Raw genomic sequence first — 14902 nt, 5'->3', positions numbered from 1 at the left:
TATTGTCAACAGCATGGTTCTCCTTTTTCGAGAGCGACGTGCGCAGCAAAAGGAAGTACAGGGTTTTGAATATTTGGGGGTTGGGATTTAAAACATTTCTATGCAAAATCTACTACACCATTCGAGCTGAAATAACGTTCACAAAGTAGCAAAATATCGTCTACGTTATCTGATAAGTGATTCAGCATCCGTACTTGCCTAGATTTTCCGAAATCGAGAAAAAACTGCTCTCGGCGGCGTGCACAATTTTCGCAGAAGAGAGTCGAAAAGCTATTTTAACATGGTGCGTCATCTGTCGGGCAGCGAGGCAAGCGCGCCAACGGCCGGGATGGAGCTTGTCTCACTGCTCGACAGATGGCGCATCATGTTAAAATAGCTTTTCGACTGTCTTCTGCGAAAATTGTGCACGCCACCGAGAACAGTTTTTTCTCGATTTCGAGAAATCTAGGCAAGTACCGATGTTGAATCACTTATGAGATAACGTAGACCATATTTTGCTACTTTGTGAACGTAATTTCAGCTCGAATGGGGTTGTAGATTTTGCATAGGATTTTTTTAAAACCCAGCCCCCAAATATTCAAAACCCTGTACATGACACGGCAGAGTAAATCAGGCTGTTTGAATTTGGCGCGTATCAGCCATAATCACTACGACACATCATCAGCAGACATGGTTTTCCTGTGGCTTTCGTTGCGTAATGCGCTGTTTGCATTTTGTGCAGAAAAAAAAAAAAAAAGCACCACAATTTTTCTCGCTAAAGGGCTTAGAGGATAAATTTTTGTTCGGCTAAAAGATGGATATAATCATTGATGACTTTATCACTTTATGGTGAAGCAGACTGCTGAACACGGCTTTTTCTTCCACCGAGCTAACCGTGCTGCTGAAGGCCCCTTGAGTCCTTGAGTCCCTTAAAATATTCCAAGGTGAACATAAGTTAGCACACTGGACAATTCGAAACAGGGACTGATAATGGTAACTGTGTTACAGTGAAACTAAAGCGCAGTTCATTTTTATTATGCATTTCCTCTCTATTAGAGATTTCTTGAAGGGCTGGCATCTTCGAGGTGTTGTCTACGGTATTCTGCTCTTCCAGGTCCTGCTGCGTAGCAAAGTCATGGCAAAGATTATCAGGCCTCCATAATTACTGCGCGCGCGAAAGCCGCTGGACTGGGAGCATACCCGCATCCCGCATCAGGGCGTGCCGCGTGCCGCGCTGCCGCTTCGCTATTTTTTTTTCGCCTTGCAGATAGTACGCAAGAGCCACCGCGAGGGGTCACTGCCATCGCTGCCAGTATGGAAGACTACGAGAGCATTTTGCTCGTTAAAAACGAAGTTTTCGTCTACAAAATACCACCCAGGGCAACGAACAGGGGTTACAGGTCAGTCTCACGTACGCTATATTAAGGCACCCTCTTTTCATAAAAACTTTACGCAGGAACCTGCTGGGCTACCTGATTGCGCGCGTCGCAAGCGGCTCCTATGGGGGGTGTCTTTTTCAGATGCGGGGACAGATGTTTTGCGTGCAAATTACTCGCAGAATAGAAACGGCTCATCACTATCGCTGCTTGCTTTTGCGTTCTTGTTTAGTATGACACTCTCAAATTGTTGGCTTCAGGCGAAACTTCGTCGCGAAAAGCGCAGTGACAGCCGCAGTTTTTGGCTGAGCATGGTACCTTCTTAGTTTACAAAGCAGTCGCTCACGAATTACTCTTTTCAGGAAAGGGGCCTTTGTCGGTTTATTTCCTCGTTTTTGTCTCCTCCTTTGCGCTTTCCTAACTCGGTGTCCTTGTGTTTTGATCGCGCTACAGTCGGGGCGCTCTTGAAACAAAGCAGGTCTGTGATTCATGCCGATGCTTCCTTCCGCCCACCGGATGAATATGTTGTTTATTTACAATACAGAAGGAGAATAAAGACTTATTTGTGCGAGTGTGGGTAAGGAGTATGCTCGTAGAGTTTCTCAGCGAAAAATGTGGTTTGTGAGAGCTTTGTTTACTCATACATCGTGGCAACATTTGCAAGTGCCAAAATTAATGAACACCTGTAGCGGTGCACTTTTGTAGTTGCGCTTGTCGATTTTTCTATTGGAATTTGAGCGTGCATACTCACGAGAGACTCTTTAGGGATATACGACGCCAGTAAAGTTATTGAAAATGGCGGCTTCCATAGGTGCTATCACAGTTTCATGCACCGGTACAGTCTTATACCAAAGTCCTGCTCCATGACTAAAAAATTCAGACCTTTTAGCTTCCTGGGTGCTCAAGTCGTATGCTTATGCAGCCTGTGTAGAGGCAAGCAAGCATAGAAGTTGAACCGTGTATTTTCCTTTTGAACAGGGCTGCTGACTGGAAACTTGACGCACCAGAATGGAAAGGACGCATGAGACTGGTCACAAAAGGCAAGGAATGTATCTTGAAATTAGAGGACAAGGTTTCGGGTAAGAATTTTCAGCTGTTCTTTTTTCTTTTTAGCATCTTAACATTACACATTAAAACCACAGTCCACTTGTTGGTTTTATTTCGTTATACAATCTGCTTGTTCACTTCTCTTGGCCTTGAATAGTGTCCAACGTATAGGGTCATCCACTCCTAGTTTGAACGAATGTGATGTATTGAGTAGCTTATTCCCACCAATTTGCTCTTAAAAGCTTGAAAACTTTGATTCCAGGTGAATTGTTTGCCAAGTGTCCCATAGACAAGTACCCTGGCATTGCGGTTGAGGCCGTAATGGATTCAAGTCGCTACTTCGTCATTAGACTGCAGGATGACTCTGGTATGACTACAGTTTCTGTGTGACTAGAAAAAAAAAAAACGTTTTCTGCACAATATTGATACCGCTCCTTTGCGGTTTGTCAGACATTTCTACGATTCCTTTTTGTAGCTGTGTGGTTAGCAGTTCTTGCAAATCACAAATGGTTTGTAAACCTGATTAGCCCTTTTGGCTCTAAGTTTTTGTTTGTTCATTGCTGGTTAGTTTTAGTTAGTTTTTAAACCTACTTGTGGTCTCAGTCTTCAGCAGTACTTATCAGTGTAAACTAAATTAAAACCAACAAGCAAAAACATCATAAACCTGAGAAATCACCGTGAAACTAAACATGATTGTACTGATGTCTCATCTATTGGGATCAGAATGCCGGGAGCTTGGTGAGCAATATTAATTAGGCATTTTTGTACCAAAGTTTGCCCAAACCACTGCTTAGTTTGCAAAAGCTAATTATCTCTAACATTCTTGAATAATCTGTCTTTCCCAGTAAACAATGAAAAGAATCAAGTTCTGAATTTCAGAATATGAATATATGAATATAGAAGATTAAGTAACTCAATCTTAATACTTCATAGCATTAAGCATACAGTTGAGGCATCTAGACCCCGCCGGGGTGGCGCAGTGGTTACGGCGCTCGACTACTTTTCCCAAGGACGCGGGATCGAATCCCGGCCTCGGCAGCCGCTTTTCCATGGAGGTGAAAAGCAAGGTGCCTGTGTGTTGTGCGATGTCAGTGCACATTAAAGAACCCCAGGTGGTCGAAATTTCCGGAGTCCTCCACTACGGCGTGTCTCATAGCCTGAGTCGCTTTGGGACGTTAAACCCCACAAACCAAACCAATTATATCAAAATTTTTGAGCACCATAAATCTACAATGTGATTATATAGGAAGATTAATGGCTGCATTTTACAAAAATTAGCGATTACATCCAGTAGATCGAACTTTGGACAACACCACGCAACTCAAAAGCTGGCCTTCCCCAGCATGTCTCCAGAGGTTAGCTTTGCTGCATGAACCAGCAGGTGCTGCAGTGCTATCGTAGGCACCCAATAATGGCACTTTTTTTTTTTTTTTCATTAATTTAGGCAGCCTGTGCATAGCCAGCCAATGTGCATTTTTGGCACATTGCACCTTTGGTGCCCAAATTGTCGCGCAGTATGCTCGTATGGTGCGTTGGGCTGCCACTGGGGAATTTTGAGAGGTTTTTGTCATCTCTGTGTGCGCGCGATGACCATTGCAAAATGGCAGAATTTTTTATTTTCACAGAAACTGCAACTTATCAAAGAAATTGAACGAGGAGAGAAGGATTCTGAAATCTCTGCAGTGTACAAGATGTAGCTCTATACCTGTAGCTTGTGCTACCATGCTTCACGCAACCACCTGACATTCCTGGTAAAGGGAATGCGAGGCAGCAGGTTCTGAAGCCTAAAACCTATGAAGGGCTCACTTTTATCAACCTCAGTTTTTAGCGTTACAGCGCAGCGTTAAGGGTCCCATCGTGCAAGAAAAGCTGATGTTGTCATTAGTGGCTTTGGTAGCAAAAAATCATGAGAATGCCTCTGGCGGATGAAATGGCTTGTGCACTGATTGGTTGGCGGGTTGTGAGACGTCATGAGACTGCATGACACCTAATTGGCTGGAGCTGTGTACGCGAGCAGCTCCTCTGTGATGAGAATTGAACCCGTGACCTTTGAACCCAGAGCCAGATGCACTACCCCCAGGCCATGTAGGAACGTCACGCAGCTTGGTTAAAGCAGTTCCTTATATCTGCTGGCTGGTCCTTCACATAATGTGGTAGCTTACGACTGAATGCTAATGAGCATGTGTATGATACTAGAGATGGAAAATTACGGATTTGTGATTAGGAGAGCGGCAAAGTGCGTGCGTATGCAAACAAGGATACGCAACGGTAGCTGTAGACAGGAGTCATTACTATTTTTTTCCGTGATGACTGTGAGGCTTTACCCCCAGATTGCAAGGCCACAAACATTTTTTTAAGACTAATTAACAGCTTAGCTGCAGCCACCGCAATCAACAGATTTTGCCATGTTCCTCTCCTTCTGTTCCTTTTTGGAGGTTTTTCGCTCTCCTGCCTGGCCATCTAGCCTCCGCAAGCCAAATTCCCCTTCCTCCTCTGCATCTGGTAGGAAGGTTGGTGTCTGGTAGAGTATGTTGCATGCACACGTCGTGGCCCAGCCTTTTTCTTTTTTTGTCTCATGCACGTTGGGCCATGTCCCAACATGCAGGGGTACCCCCAGGTGACCTTTTGTTCGAAAACCAAGAAGGGATCTCTCTTGCCCTCTCATTGGGCTCTCTCCAGCATTTCTTAGAAAAGCAAGCGGGTGCGCACTTATGCGTGTCTGTGTGTGCGCGCGTACGTCTGTGCTTCTGCCTTTTCTGTGTTCGGGGAGCGTATGATTGGCACAGCACACAGAGCACTCTGATGCATGCATGGACTAGGAAAATGAGCGGAAAGCCTTTTTGCATGGTCGCATGGCTGGTGCAAGAACAAAAGGCACGACAGAAAAGCATGTAGCGAGCAGCTGACACAGTTAGCGACCTACTCCCACCCTTCAGTCAGAGAGAGAGACCAATGGATGCCATCAAACTGTCTCTGGTTTGACGTTATCCCCATGGTTCGTCTGGCCAGCATAGAGAATGAGGATGTTGGCTTTGCGAACGAAAACATGAGAGAGCTTTGATTTTTGTTTTTGCTGCTTCCCGGCACGTGCATCGCTGTAGTATTATCTCAGGTATCTGATCGAAGCTTTGAATGCCATACCCTGGACAGTGCAATGGCCCTTCAAAGGTGGAGCTTAAGTGTCTCCCAAATTTCATATGCTCTTTTGTTTCTCTTGCCATGTCTCCCCATGTCCTTTGTTTGTATAAACAGCTGTACATTATTTTCTATTGCAGGCCGTGCGGCATTTATCGGAATCGGTTTTGCTGACCGAGGTGATTCTTTTGACTTGAATGTTGCACTTCAAGATCATTTCAAGTAAGTACTCTCATGATTGTTGAATCAGTTTCTGCAGTTTTGCTGAAACTCTTTGTTGCTCGCCACAAAAAAAACGCCAGGTACTTCTCTTTAGTGCAGTAGCAATGCATGACAAAAGCTTTTATTGGGATAATTTGCTGCAACTATTTGCGTGTGACGGATGCATATTCAATGAAATGTGCTTGTGATGGCACTTATTTGAGCGTGTCCTATGCACCGTCTAGGTGGCTCGAGAAAAGCGAGGAGTTGGAAAAAGGTGCCAGTGATCCCAGTCAGCCGCAGCTTGACCTAAGCTTCAAGGAAGGCCAGACCATCAAGATCAGCATGAACATTGGTGTAAGCATTTGTGACAACATGCCTTTGCTAATGGTATTCGTGGCTGCATTTCTGCGTGGATGCTTTATGTATGGCCCATCACATGATTAACAACTGGACATGGAAATTGCACGAATTTTATTAACATGACTTTTTTTATTAATTTTTATCTATTTTAATAACATGGTGGTGATGATGTGGTTAGGGCAGCACTCAACTGCTGTATGCAAGAACACTGGATTGAATCCAGGCCACGCCGGCCGTTTTTTCAAAGGAGCCGAAAAGCAAGGCACCCATCTGCTATGTGATGTCGATGCACGTTAAAGAACCCAGGTAGCCGAAATTTCCAGAGCCCTCCGCTACTGTGTCTCTCATAGCCTGAGTTGCTTTGGTATGATAAATCCCATAAACTAACCAAACCAGTGATTTTGGCTGTTTGTTGTTTGCCGAGATGAGCAAAGGTGGTCTCGGTAACCACACCATTGTTTATGCATACTCATAACGAGTGGAATGTGAACAGGATTGTGCAAATGAATGCATAGTGAAAAGATATTGTCGCATTGAGGTTAAACGGCAAGTTCACCTAAAAGGCAGACACATCCCTCATTGTCTGTGGGGAGCAACTACGCGTGTCTCGAACCCGCACCAACAAAAAAGTTTTGCTTTCTGAGCTTAGTTTTCATGTTTAATTTCTCTTTGATGGTGCACCTACTACTTTCGCACTAACTATATTATGGATGCCTTTATCATCCAAGCATGGGGATTTTTTTTTTTCTATTTCAGACAGCTTTATTCACATTGTTATGAATGTATGCCTATACTCAAGCACAACTTTTTATGGCAAAGTGGCCAAAGCTAGGCAGGAAAGGAAATAAGACGGGCCATTGTTCCCTCTCCGCGTAGCGGGAGCTAAACTCGGACCTAAAAACCTCTTTTTCCAACTTCCTCCTTTCACCCTTTCGCAACCTTACCCAGAAAAATTAACCCTTTTTCCAAGGCAGAGCAATGGCTGTCGTCTTCCCTTTATTTCCTGGCGCCGGGTATAGTTATCGATTCCACAAGTTTGAAGAAGTCAATATAGGAGCATGGACTTTGAGAAAGGCTCCATCCAGATCAAGACATTGCTTCCCAAGTGTGCTTTGTGTGTTGTCCGATGGTGCTAAACTATCGGCTTCAAATATTCCATGTTTAGACCTACTCTTGGCTGTCGTGTAAACTGGAGTCATTGTGTGCTGACAATTTTTTATGCAATAGATGTTGTCTTCTGTGTCTGTTGTTTTGTGTGTGGAGCTGTTGCTGACAGAGGCACGCGCCACCCTTGCTTTCTCAGCACAAGTCTGGCTCAGGGAAAAACAGACCGAGGGCGGCCATGTCTGGAAGCAGTGGCGGAGGAGGAATCGGCCTGCTGCCACCGCCACCCGGCGGCGTGAAGCTGCCACCACCTGCCTCCTCTCAGCTGAGCAGCGGACTCCGGCCACCTCCGTCGAGTCCGGCCACAGCCCAGACACCGGAGAGTGGTGGCGGAAACTCAACACCTTCGCCGCCCTCTGTGGCCGCGGGTGGAGGCGCGGTGGGAAATCTGCTGGACCTTAGTCCACCCAAGGAGGCTGCACCTTCGCTCCTGTCTGGCGATGGCCCTGCAGGCAATGGGGCACCGGCGGCACCGGCAGCGGCCACCTCCGCTGATCCGTGGGGTGACTTTGCCAGTGCCCCTGCCGGGTCAGTCGCCATCTCGCCCAGCTGGTTTGTTTTCCACATGTGGAATTTAATAATATGCGTGCAGGACGAGCATGACAAAACATACGAAGCGGAAATGGTTTTGTATAGTGATTGATAAATGGGCTTTATTAATGTAACTATTAATAGTACTGGGGAGATTGTGTCTCCTTGCCTAGAAAGGTGTTAGGCAAGGAGACACAATCTCCCCAGTACTATTCACAGCTTGTTTAGAGGAAGTATTCAGAGACTTGGAATGGGAGCAGTTAGGGATAAGGGTAGATGGAGAATACCTCAGTAATCTGCGATTTGCTGATGACATTGCCTTGCTAAGCAACTCGGGGGATGAACTGCAAATAATGATTGATGACCTAGACGGGAAAAGTAGAAAGGTAGGCTTGAAAATCAATGTGCAGAAGACTAAGGTAATGTTCAACAGCCTCGGGAAGGAACAGCAGTTTACATTAGGTAGCGAAATACTGGAAGTAGTAGGCAAATATGTCTACTTAGGACAGGTGGTAACCGCAGATCCGGACCATGAAAAGGAAATAACAAGAAGAATAAGATTGGGATGGAGCGCATTTGGCAAGAACTCGCAGATTATGACTAGCAGCTTACCGGTATCGCTCAAGAGGAAAGTATACAACAGTGTCATCTTGCTTGTACTCACCTATGGGGCTGAAACGTGGAGGCTAACCAAGAGAGTTCTACTTAATTTGAGGACAACCCAGAGGGCTATGGAACGAAAAGTGGTAGGGGTAACATTAAGAGATAGAAAGCGTGCAGAGTGGGTCAGAGAAATAACTCAAGTTACCGACATTCTAGTAGAAATTAAGAAGAAGAAGTGGACATGGGCAGCACATGTATAGTACGAAGAGAGGATAACCGATGGTCGCTGAGGGTAACAAACTGGATTCCAAGGGAAGGAAAGCGTAGCAGGGGGCGGCAGAAAGTTAGGTGGGCGGATGAGAAGTTCGCAGGGGTCAAGTGGATGCAGCTAGCACAGAACCGGGTTAAGTGGAGAAATATGGGAGAGGCCTTCGCCCTGCAGTGGGTATAATCAGGCTGATGATGATGATGATTAATGTAACGTGAGGTACAAGGTCATCCACTTCTAGCTTTAACACGGTCACTGCTTTCAAAGCAAAAATTGCATCTGATGCAGGCGCATATCGAAGCAAAGCGATACAAGCACAGAGGGGCTCGAAGGTGGTGCTTTGGACGGCTTACCATTTAGTTTTATTGCATGACCGGATGTGACGTAATGGCGCTTTGAACACAGTGGCCGTGTTACGGCTAGAAATGGACGACCCTGTACATACATGCGCATAAGAAAAGTTGCTGTCACCTCTGTAGTTTATTAAGGACATGACCTCATCACATTCTAGGAAAGATGTAGATATTTTAAAATGTGAGGATTCTTGCATTACCCATATGCCAGTGACTGTTGCTTCTTTTTATTGCAATAGTATTGTCTGGCTAGGTCCGGATTTGTAGTCTTTGGTTAGCATATGCTACCTTACCGAGTGGTCTATGCACTTGTCTGCCTGGACCACTCTTGTCTTGTCAGCAGGGTGCTTGCAGGTTCAAGCAGTTAGTGTATTTTTATCCTCTGTCTCCTTTATGCCTCTGTCCGGCCCCGCAAAGAATTGCTTGGCTTTGTTTTACAGTCAAACCTCGATATAACGAACACACATATAACAAATTATTGAATATAGCGAACTCTTCCGAAATATTTTTGTCAAACACATGTATTTTTAACTTCCCATAGCGAACGCGGTTCGGCATAAAACTGATATTACGAACTTCGCGACGCCAAGCACTACCTCACTTTAATAGCAGGAGGCAGGCTTCGTTGCACTACATGTGTGTTATGTGGTGCAGCAAACGTTCAGGATTACCTCGCAGGCGCTGACAGCGCCACAGATGCCACGACGGCATTGGGAGTTGACAGCCGAAGAAATCTATGGCCTCGGAGATTACCTCCGCGTGCCTGTTTGTGCGTACGGAGGTGATCTCTGAGGCCATAAGAAATCGTTTGCATCTCACAATCGCCGACAGCGCTGCTTCAGCGGCAGCGGCACGATCGAATGTTGTTTTTTGCCTTTTTGAACGGAGGAAGGAAACAACTTGCTTTTTTGGTTTCTGCGCCATTCGCGTTTTTTGGTTTTAGTATTAGCAGCGGCGTGGCCGGGCCGTCGTAGCGTTCGGCGGAGGCTGCGTCGGTCGTGTCGAGTGTGGTGCGCGGGTGTGCGTAGTGCTGTGGTGGCGGTGAACGTGAAAAAAAAAAGCAGAACTGACGTTAAAGACCAAGCTCAAGATAAAGGCAGTTTACAAGAGGAGACTGATTGACACTCTTCTCGTGAAGCTTCTTATGAAGCAGGACTTGAAGATCGACTTGTTGGGAGCATTAAAGCGGCATAGGACAGCGTTGAAGGCGAAACGATTGCCAACTGCTTTCAGCACGCAGATTTTGTTCCAGCAGAGGCCCGCGCATCAAGTGACGATGGGGACGAAGCAGAAGCAGAGCTCCGCGAGCTCGATGAGGTGACATGCCCACAACAATGACTGTAGAGGACTTTGTAGGCGGCGACGACATTGCGGCGACCACGGCTGCACTGACGGACGCCGAAATTGCTGTGGAAGTTTCTGAACATCCCGCAGACGAAGCTCAGGCTGATCGTGCAAATGATGAGAACATTCAGACTTCACAAGAAGCGCTTGCTGCATTGGATTTACTGCGCCGCCACTACAGTGCTATTGAGAGCAGTGGGTTTGCCCTTGTTGAGCGTTTGCAAACTGTGGAACAGGGCGTGATACGGAACGCGATCAACACAAAAAAGCAGGCCGCGATAACGTAGTTCTTTGCGCGTAAATAAACGGACGTGACCCAAAAAGGCACCCTCCGAGTTGCTGTGTCTTCTCTGATTGAATTTTGCTGCTCTTGCATGGATTTTCTATGAAATTTTATATTACGAATTATGGATAGAGCGAACTATTTTCAGATTTTTTACTGTTTGTTATAACGAGATTTCACTGTTGTTGCACATGTAACATATTGTTTGCTTGTTTGGCTTGGCATCTTATTGACGTGTAAGTTAAGACAGCTTGTGTGTAATACTGTTGCAATACTGAACTCTGAAAATTTTTGTGTGTTTTTTTTTCCCCCTTCTCAATAGGCCCCCAGCAAGCAACGCATCGTCAGAACAGGCTCCTAGCCAGGGAGCCTGGATTCAGTTCTGAGTCATTCCAAGCACTCCCGCAGACTCCTAGTGAATAAGGAAGAAGATGCAGTTACAAGGCACATTCCATTTTCCTCTCGCTCTTGCTCTCCATGTGTCCCTTCTCGCCCAACCTCTTCCCCCAAGTGTTCAGCTGTGAAAGGAAAAGAGAGGAGAAAAAAAAAAAAGCGAAAAGCCCCAGCACTCCATCCTCCTATGGGTGGCTGTTTTTTGTACATAAGTTATAAATATTTATAATATATACATGTGTACACACATGCGTGCTTAGATTTCACTCTTGCTTAAAACCTAGATTAGGAGTTTATTTTCTTACACATTTTGTCACGGGAAAAAAAAAGGATGTGATATGCACGGTGAGGCACACAATGGCCTCAATGGTGCAGCCTGTTGTTTTTATTATTTTTGTTCTTTTGTTTTTTTTGGGATGGGGGGGATTTTGCATGTGTAAGATTTCTGGTTCTTGTTGCCCCCTCCCCACGTGCTTACAAAAAGAAAGGTGTCTTCATACTTAGATAGGCGTGCTGCTCGTTAGAAGATGGAATTCCATGTTTGTGCCTGAATTAGGATATGTATTGATGCTGTTGATGAGGGAGGAAACCTGTTTCTTGCGCAACTGTCACACAAGTGGTGGCATGAATGCAAAAAAAGAAAGTAAAATGTTTGCAAATGAACATTCAGAGTCTTCATTTTCTACCTCTGCAGACTGCTAAAAAGCACATTGTGGGCTTTTAAGCGTGGCATGAACATAACAGCCTTTTCAATGTCTTTTTTTTTTTTTTCATAATTTTTCTTTAAGTTAGGCTTTGGGCAAAGGAAGATGCCTTATACTTTTGGGTGGACACCTGCGCCTAACCAGGTGAAGATCACGCTTTTATAGTTTTTCTTATAAATTGTACATTGGTTCATAAGAAAGGAAAGGCACAGTATCTGCCAGACATGGGAGTGGAAGCTGAGGGAGAGTTCCTGTAGTGGAAGGCCACGGAGTAATTAGGCCAACTCTGGGGCTTTTTAATGTGCATCGCACAACCCAGGGCTGCTTAGTTAGGTATTCAGGAAAGGAAGGCGTAGTATAGATTTGGGTCGGCAACAAGGAATTGAAGACATCCACACTTAATTTGGTCAAGGTGACTTGGTCAAATTTAGTGTTCTACCTAGCCTAGTGTTCACTCACTTGTAAATTGGTTTAAAGAAAGCAAGGGCGCAGTATCTGTCACGGTCACTTGAAGATCAAGCAGGGTTGCTGGACTGCTTCACCTAAGGTAGCAAAAAAGGGAGAGCTTTGCCGAGATTATGCATAAGCTGGAATACAACATCTAAACGGTCAGACCTTGTAACAAGTTTAAAGCAGTGCCGAAATTGCTTTGCAATGCTCTTCGGTACTGCATTACATTTCCTTCACCGTATACTGCAGACTTCCTTTCAGACAAACTTGATGGGACCATTTTTCTGCTATTAGGAGGGTCCTGAAAAAGGATAATGTGTACTGGCTGTGCCGAAGTATCTGTTGCATAAAATAATAAAATATAGTGGCAGTTATGAGGTAATGGCAGAGATAGTGTTATATATATATATATATATATATATATATAACATGAACTTAACATGCAAGCTCTAACCATCTTCTATTTTGTTGCTCAGAGCATACCGGAGAAAGTTCCTGCCTAACCGTTCACTTGTCCTGGCTCTGCACGCAGGTGGCATTTTTTCATGCTATGCTTGGATAGGGTAGTCGCTTGATGCAGAATTAATAATTAAATCCTTGTTGGGTGCATTGATGGCAAACCAAAACAGTGTCGCCAGCAACTTCATCTTGCGCTTGAAGAGGAATGAGTTAGCTCTTCGCAGCCTCCATGGTAGAATAGTCTTATGTCTGATGGACGCGACATAGGCTACTGGTAGCGCTGCTGCAAGAGTTAGTTGCTTTCACTGAATGCTGCATCTGTAAGATCCCTAGGTGGTCAAAATTACTCCGGAGCCCTCCACTATGGCACCCCTTTCTCTCTTTCTGCTTTCACTCCCACTTATGCCCTCCACTGAGCCCTCCACTATGGCACCCCTTTCTCTCTTTCCGCTTTCACTCCCACTTTCCTCCCTTCCCTTGCTGTGCAGTTCAGGTGTCCACATGACAAGTGTGACAGATGCTGCAACTTTTTTCTTTCCTTGAACCAATTATTATTATTATTATTATTATTATTAATGCCTCCTCTGTATATAATTTTGCTCCAAACAAGCGAAAAGTTAGGCTGGGAGAAAGTTTTTTCGGCGTACTCTGAACAATACAACAATCTTATTTCACATCCCATTCCTTCGGCAGCCTGATTGTTACCAACGGTGTGAGCAGGTGCACTTCTGTCTTTCCATCCACTGCAGGAGATGCAGACTAGATGCTGACATGAGACCCTGCCGGGTCTATGCATAAAACCTGTGCACAATGCCACATCGGTATGAAATTCGGCTACTCTAGTTGCGTGTATGCATCTTTTTTTCCCCAAAGGCAACGTGCGGCACGTGACGCCATAGTCTGGGATCGCTACACAGCACGGAGGTGCCTTCTCCCACCTACACCCGCAAAAACACTTCTTGGCACCTTTGCGCAAAGAAGTTTTCTTGCAGAGGTGAGCGAAAGGTGTGGGGTATGTTTTCTGGTGAGGAAGACGTTCTGATGTTTTTCTCTCAAGCTTTTTATGAGAGTGCCTCGCAGATGTTGCAAAAGTACCATTGTGTGGAGTCCACAGGTAGCGATCTGTGCAAAACTTTGTCTTAATTGAAGAACATGCATAACAGTTTACATTGAGTCAATGGGAAACAGACTATATTGTCTTATTATCAAGAATTCATCTTAACTAAGTCCGCCTTAAAGGGTGTCTACTGTATATTGTATATTGAGGTTTAGATGTTTTCTGCATTCCTGTATGACTTGGTCATTCCTGTCACTGTTGTCCTCTGAAAAATTAATGTTGCAAGGTTGTAACAAACAAATTACTTAATTTTTCTTCCTGCACCATACTCGATCTGTTTGGGTTTTCATTCAATACTCGATATATATGTCCCAGATAACCTATATTGCAAGATCCTGACATCCTCAGCACTCATGCAGGCATTGCAAAATCAGAGTGTAAACGAGCCGTATGTGAAAGTATTGGAAGATATTTATGTATAGTGGCTGCACAGCAGCCATAGTTCTGCGCAAAGAAAGTAACAAAATTCCCATAAAGAAAGGTGTTAGGCAAGGAGACACGATCTCCTTAGTACTATTCACAGCTTGCTTAGAGGAAATATTCAGAGACTTGGAATGGGAGCAGTTAGGGATAAGGGTAGATGGAGAATACCTCAGTAATCTGTGATTCGCTGATGACATTGTCTTCTTCAGTAACTCAGGTGATGGACTGCAAAGAATGACTGATGACCTAGACAGGAAAAGTAGAAAGGTAGGCTTGAAAATCAGTGTGCAGAAGACTAAGGTAATGTTCAACAGCCTTGGGAAGGAACAGCAGTTCATTATAGATAGCGAAGTGCTGGAAGTGGTAGGTGAATATATCTACTTAGGACAGGTGGTAACCGCTGATCCAGACCATGAAAGGGAAAAAACTAGGAGAATAAGATTGAGATAGAGCACATTTGGCAAGTATTCGCAGATTATGACTAGCAACTTATCGTTATTGCTCAAGAGGAAAGTAAACAACAGTTGCATATTAGCTGTACTCACCTATGGGGCTGAAACGTGGAGGCTAACGAAAAGGGTTCTACATAAGTTGAGGATAATGCAGAGGGCTATGGAAAGAAAAATGGTAGGTGTAACGTTAAGAGATAAGAAGCGTGCAGAGTGCGTCAGAGAAATAACTCGAGTGAATGACATTCTAGTGGAAATCA

The 14902-nt window shown here is 44.8% G+C and overlaps 1 protein-coding gene across 2 annotated transcripts; it reads left to right on the top strand.

The window, feature by feature from the left end:
• The first annotated feature begins 1226 nt into the window (after window positions 1-1226).
• Window positions 1227-11703, top strand: LOC146196702 (NECAP-like protein CG9132). 2 transcript variants are annotated; one of them, XM_084598476.1, is made up of 7 exons: window positions 1227-1379; window positions 2334-2434; window positions 2665-2769; window positions 5678-5759; window positions 5984-6095; window positions 7405-7793; window positions 10970-11703. In XM_084598476.1, the coding sequence occupies exons 1-7, from the start codon at window positions 1294-1296 to the stop codon at window positions 11031-11033; spliced, it is 939 nt and encodes a 312-aa protein (XP_084454602.1). In that variant the 5' UTR covers window positions 1227-1293; the 3' UTR covers window positions 11034-11703. The 2 variants fall into 2 exon arrangements, with proteins under 2 accessions (XP_084454602.1, XP_084454601.1); XM_084598475.1 differs by having other exon boundaries at window positions 7405-7817.
• Window positions 11704-14902: the final 3199 nt, after the last annotated feature.

The sequence above is a fragment of the Amblyomma maculatum genome, chromosome 3, assembly GCF_055883805.1.
Source record: "Amblyomma maculatum isolate TAMU_Amacu chromosome 3, ASM5588380v1, whole genome shotgun sequence".
Lineage (NCBI taxonomy): Eukaryota > Metazoa > Arthropoda > Arachnida > Ixodida > Ixodidae > Amblyomma > Amblyomma maculatum.
Note: the sequence above shows the minus strand (reverse complement) of the source record. Positions and strands in the feature narration are given on the sequence as shown.

Coding starts and splice junctions, on each gene's coding strand:
- LOC146196702 (XM_084598475.1), top strand. CDS start 1,294: ATGGAAGACTACGAGAGCATTTTGCTCGTTAAAAACGAAGTTTTCGTC. Junction 2,435..2,664: donor ATTAGAGGACAAGGTTTCGG/GTAAGAATTTTC, acceptor CTTTGATTCCAG/GTGAATTGTTTGCCAAGTGT. Junction 7,818..10,969: donor GTCGCCATCTCGCCCAGCTG/GTTTGTTTTCCA, acceptor CCTTCTCAATAG/GCCCCCAGCAAGCAACGCAT.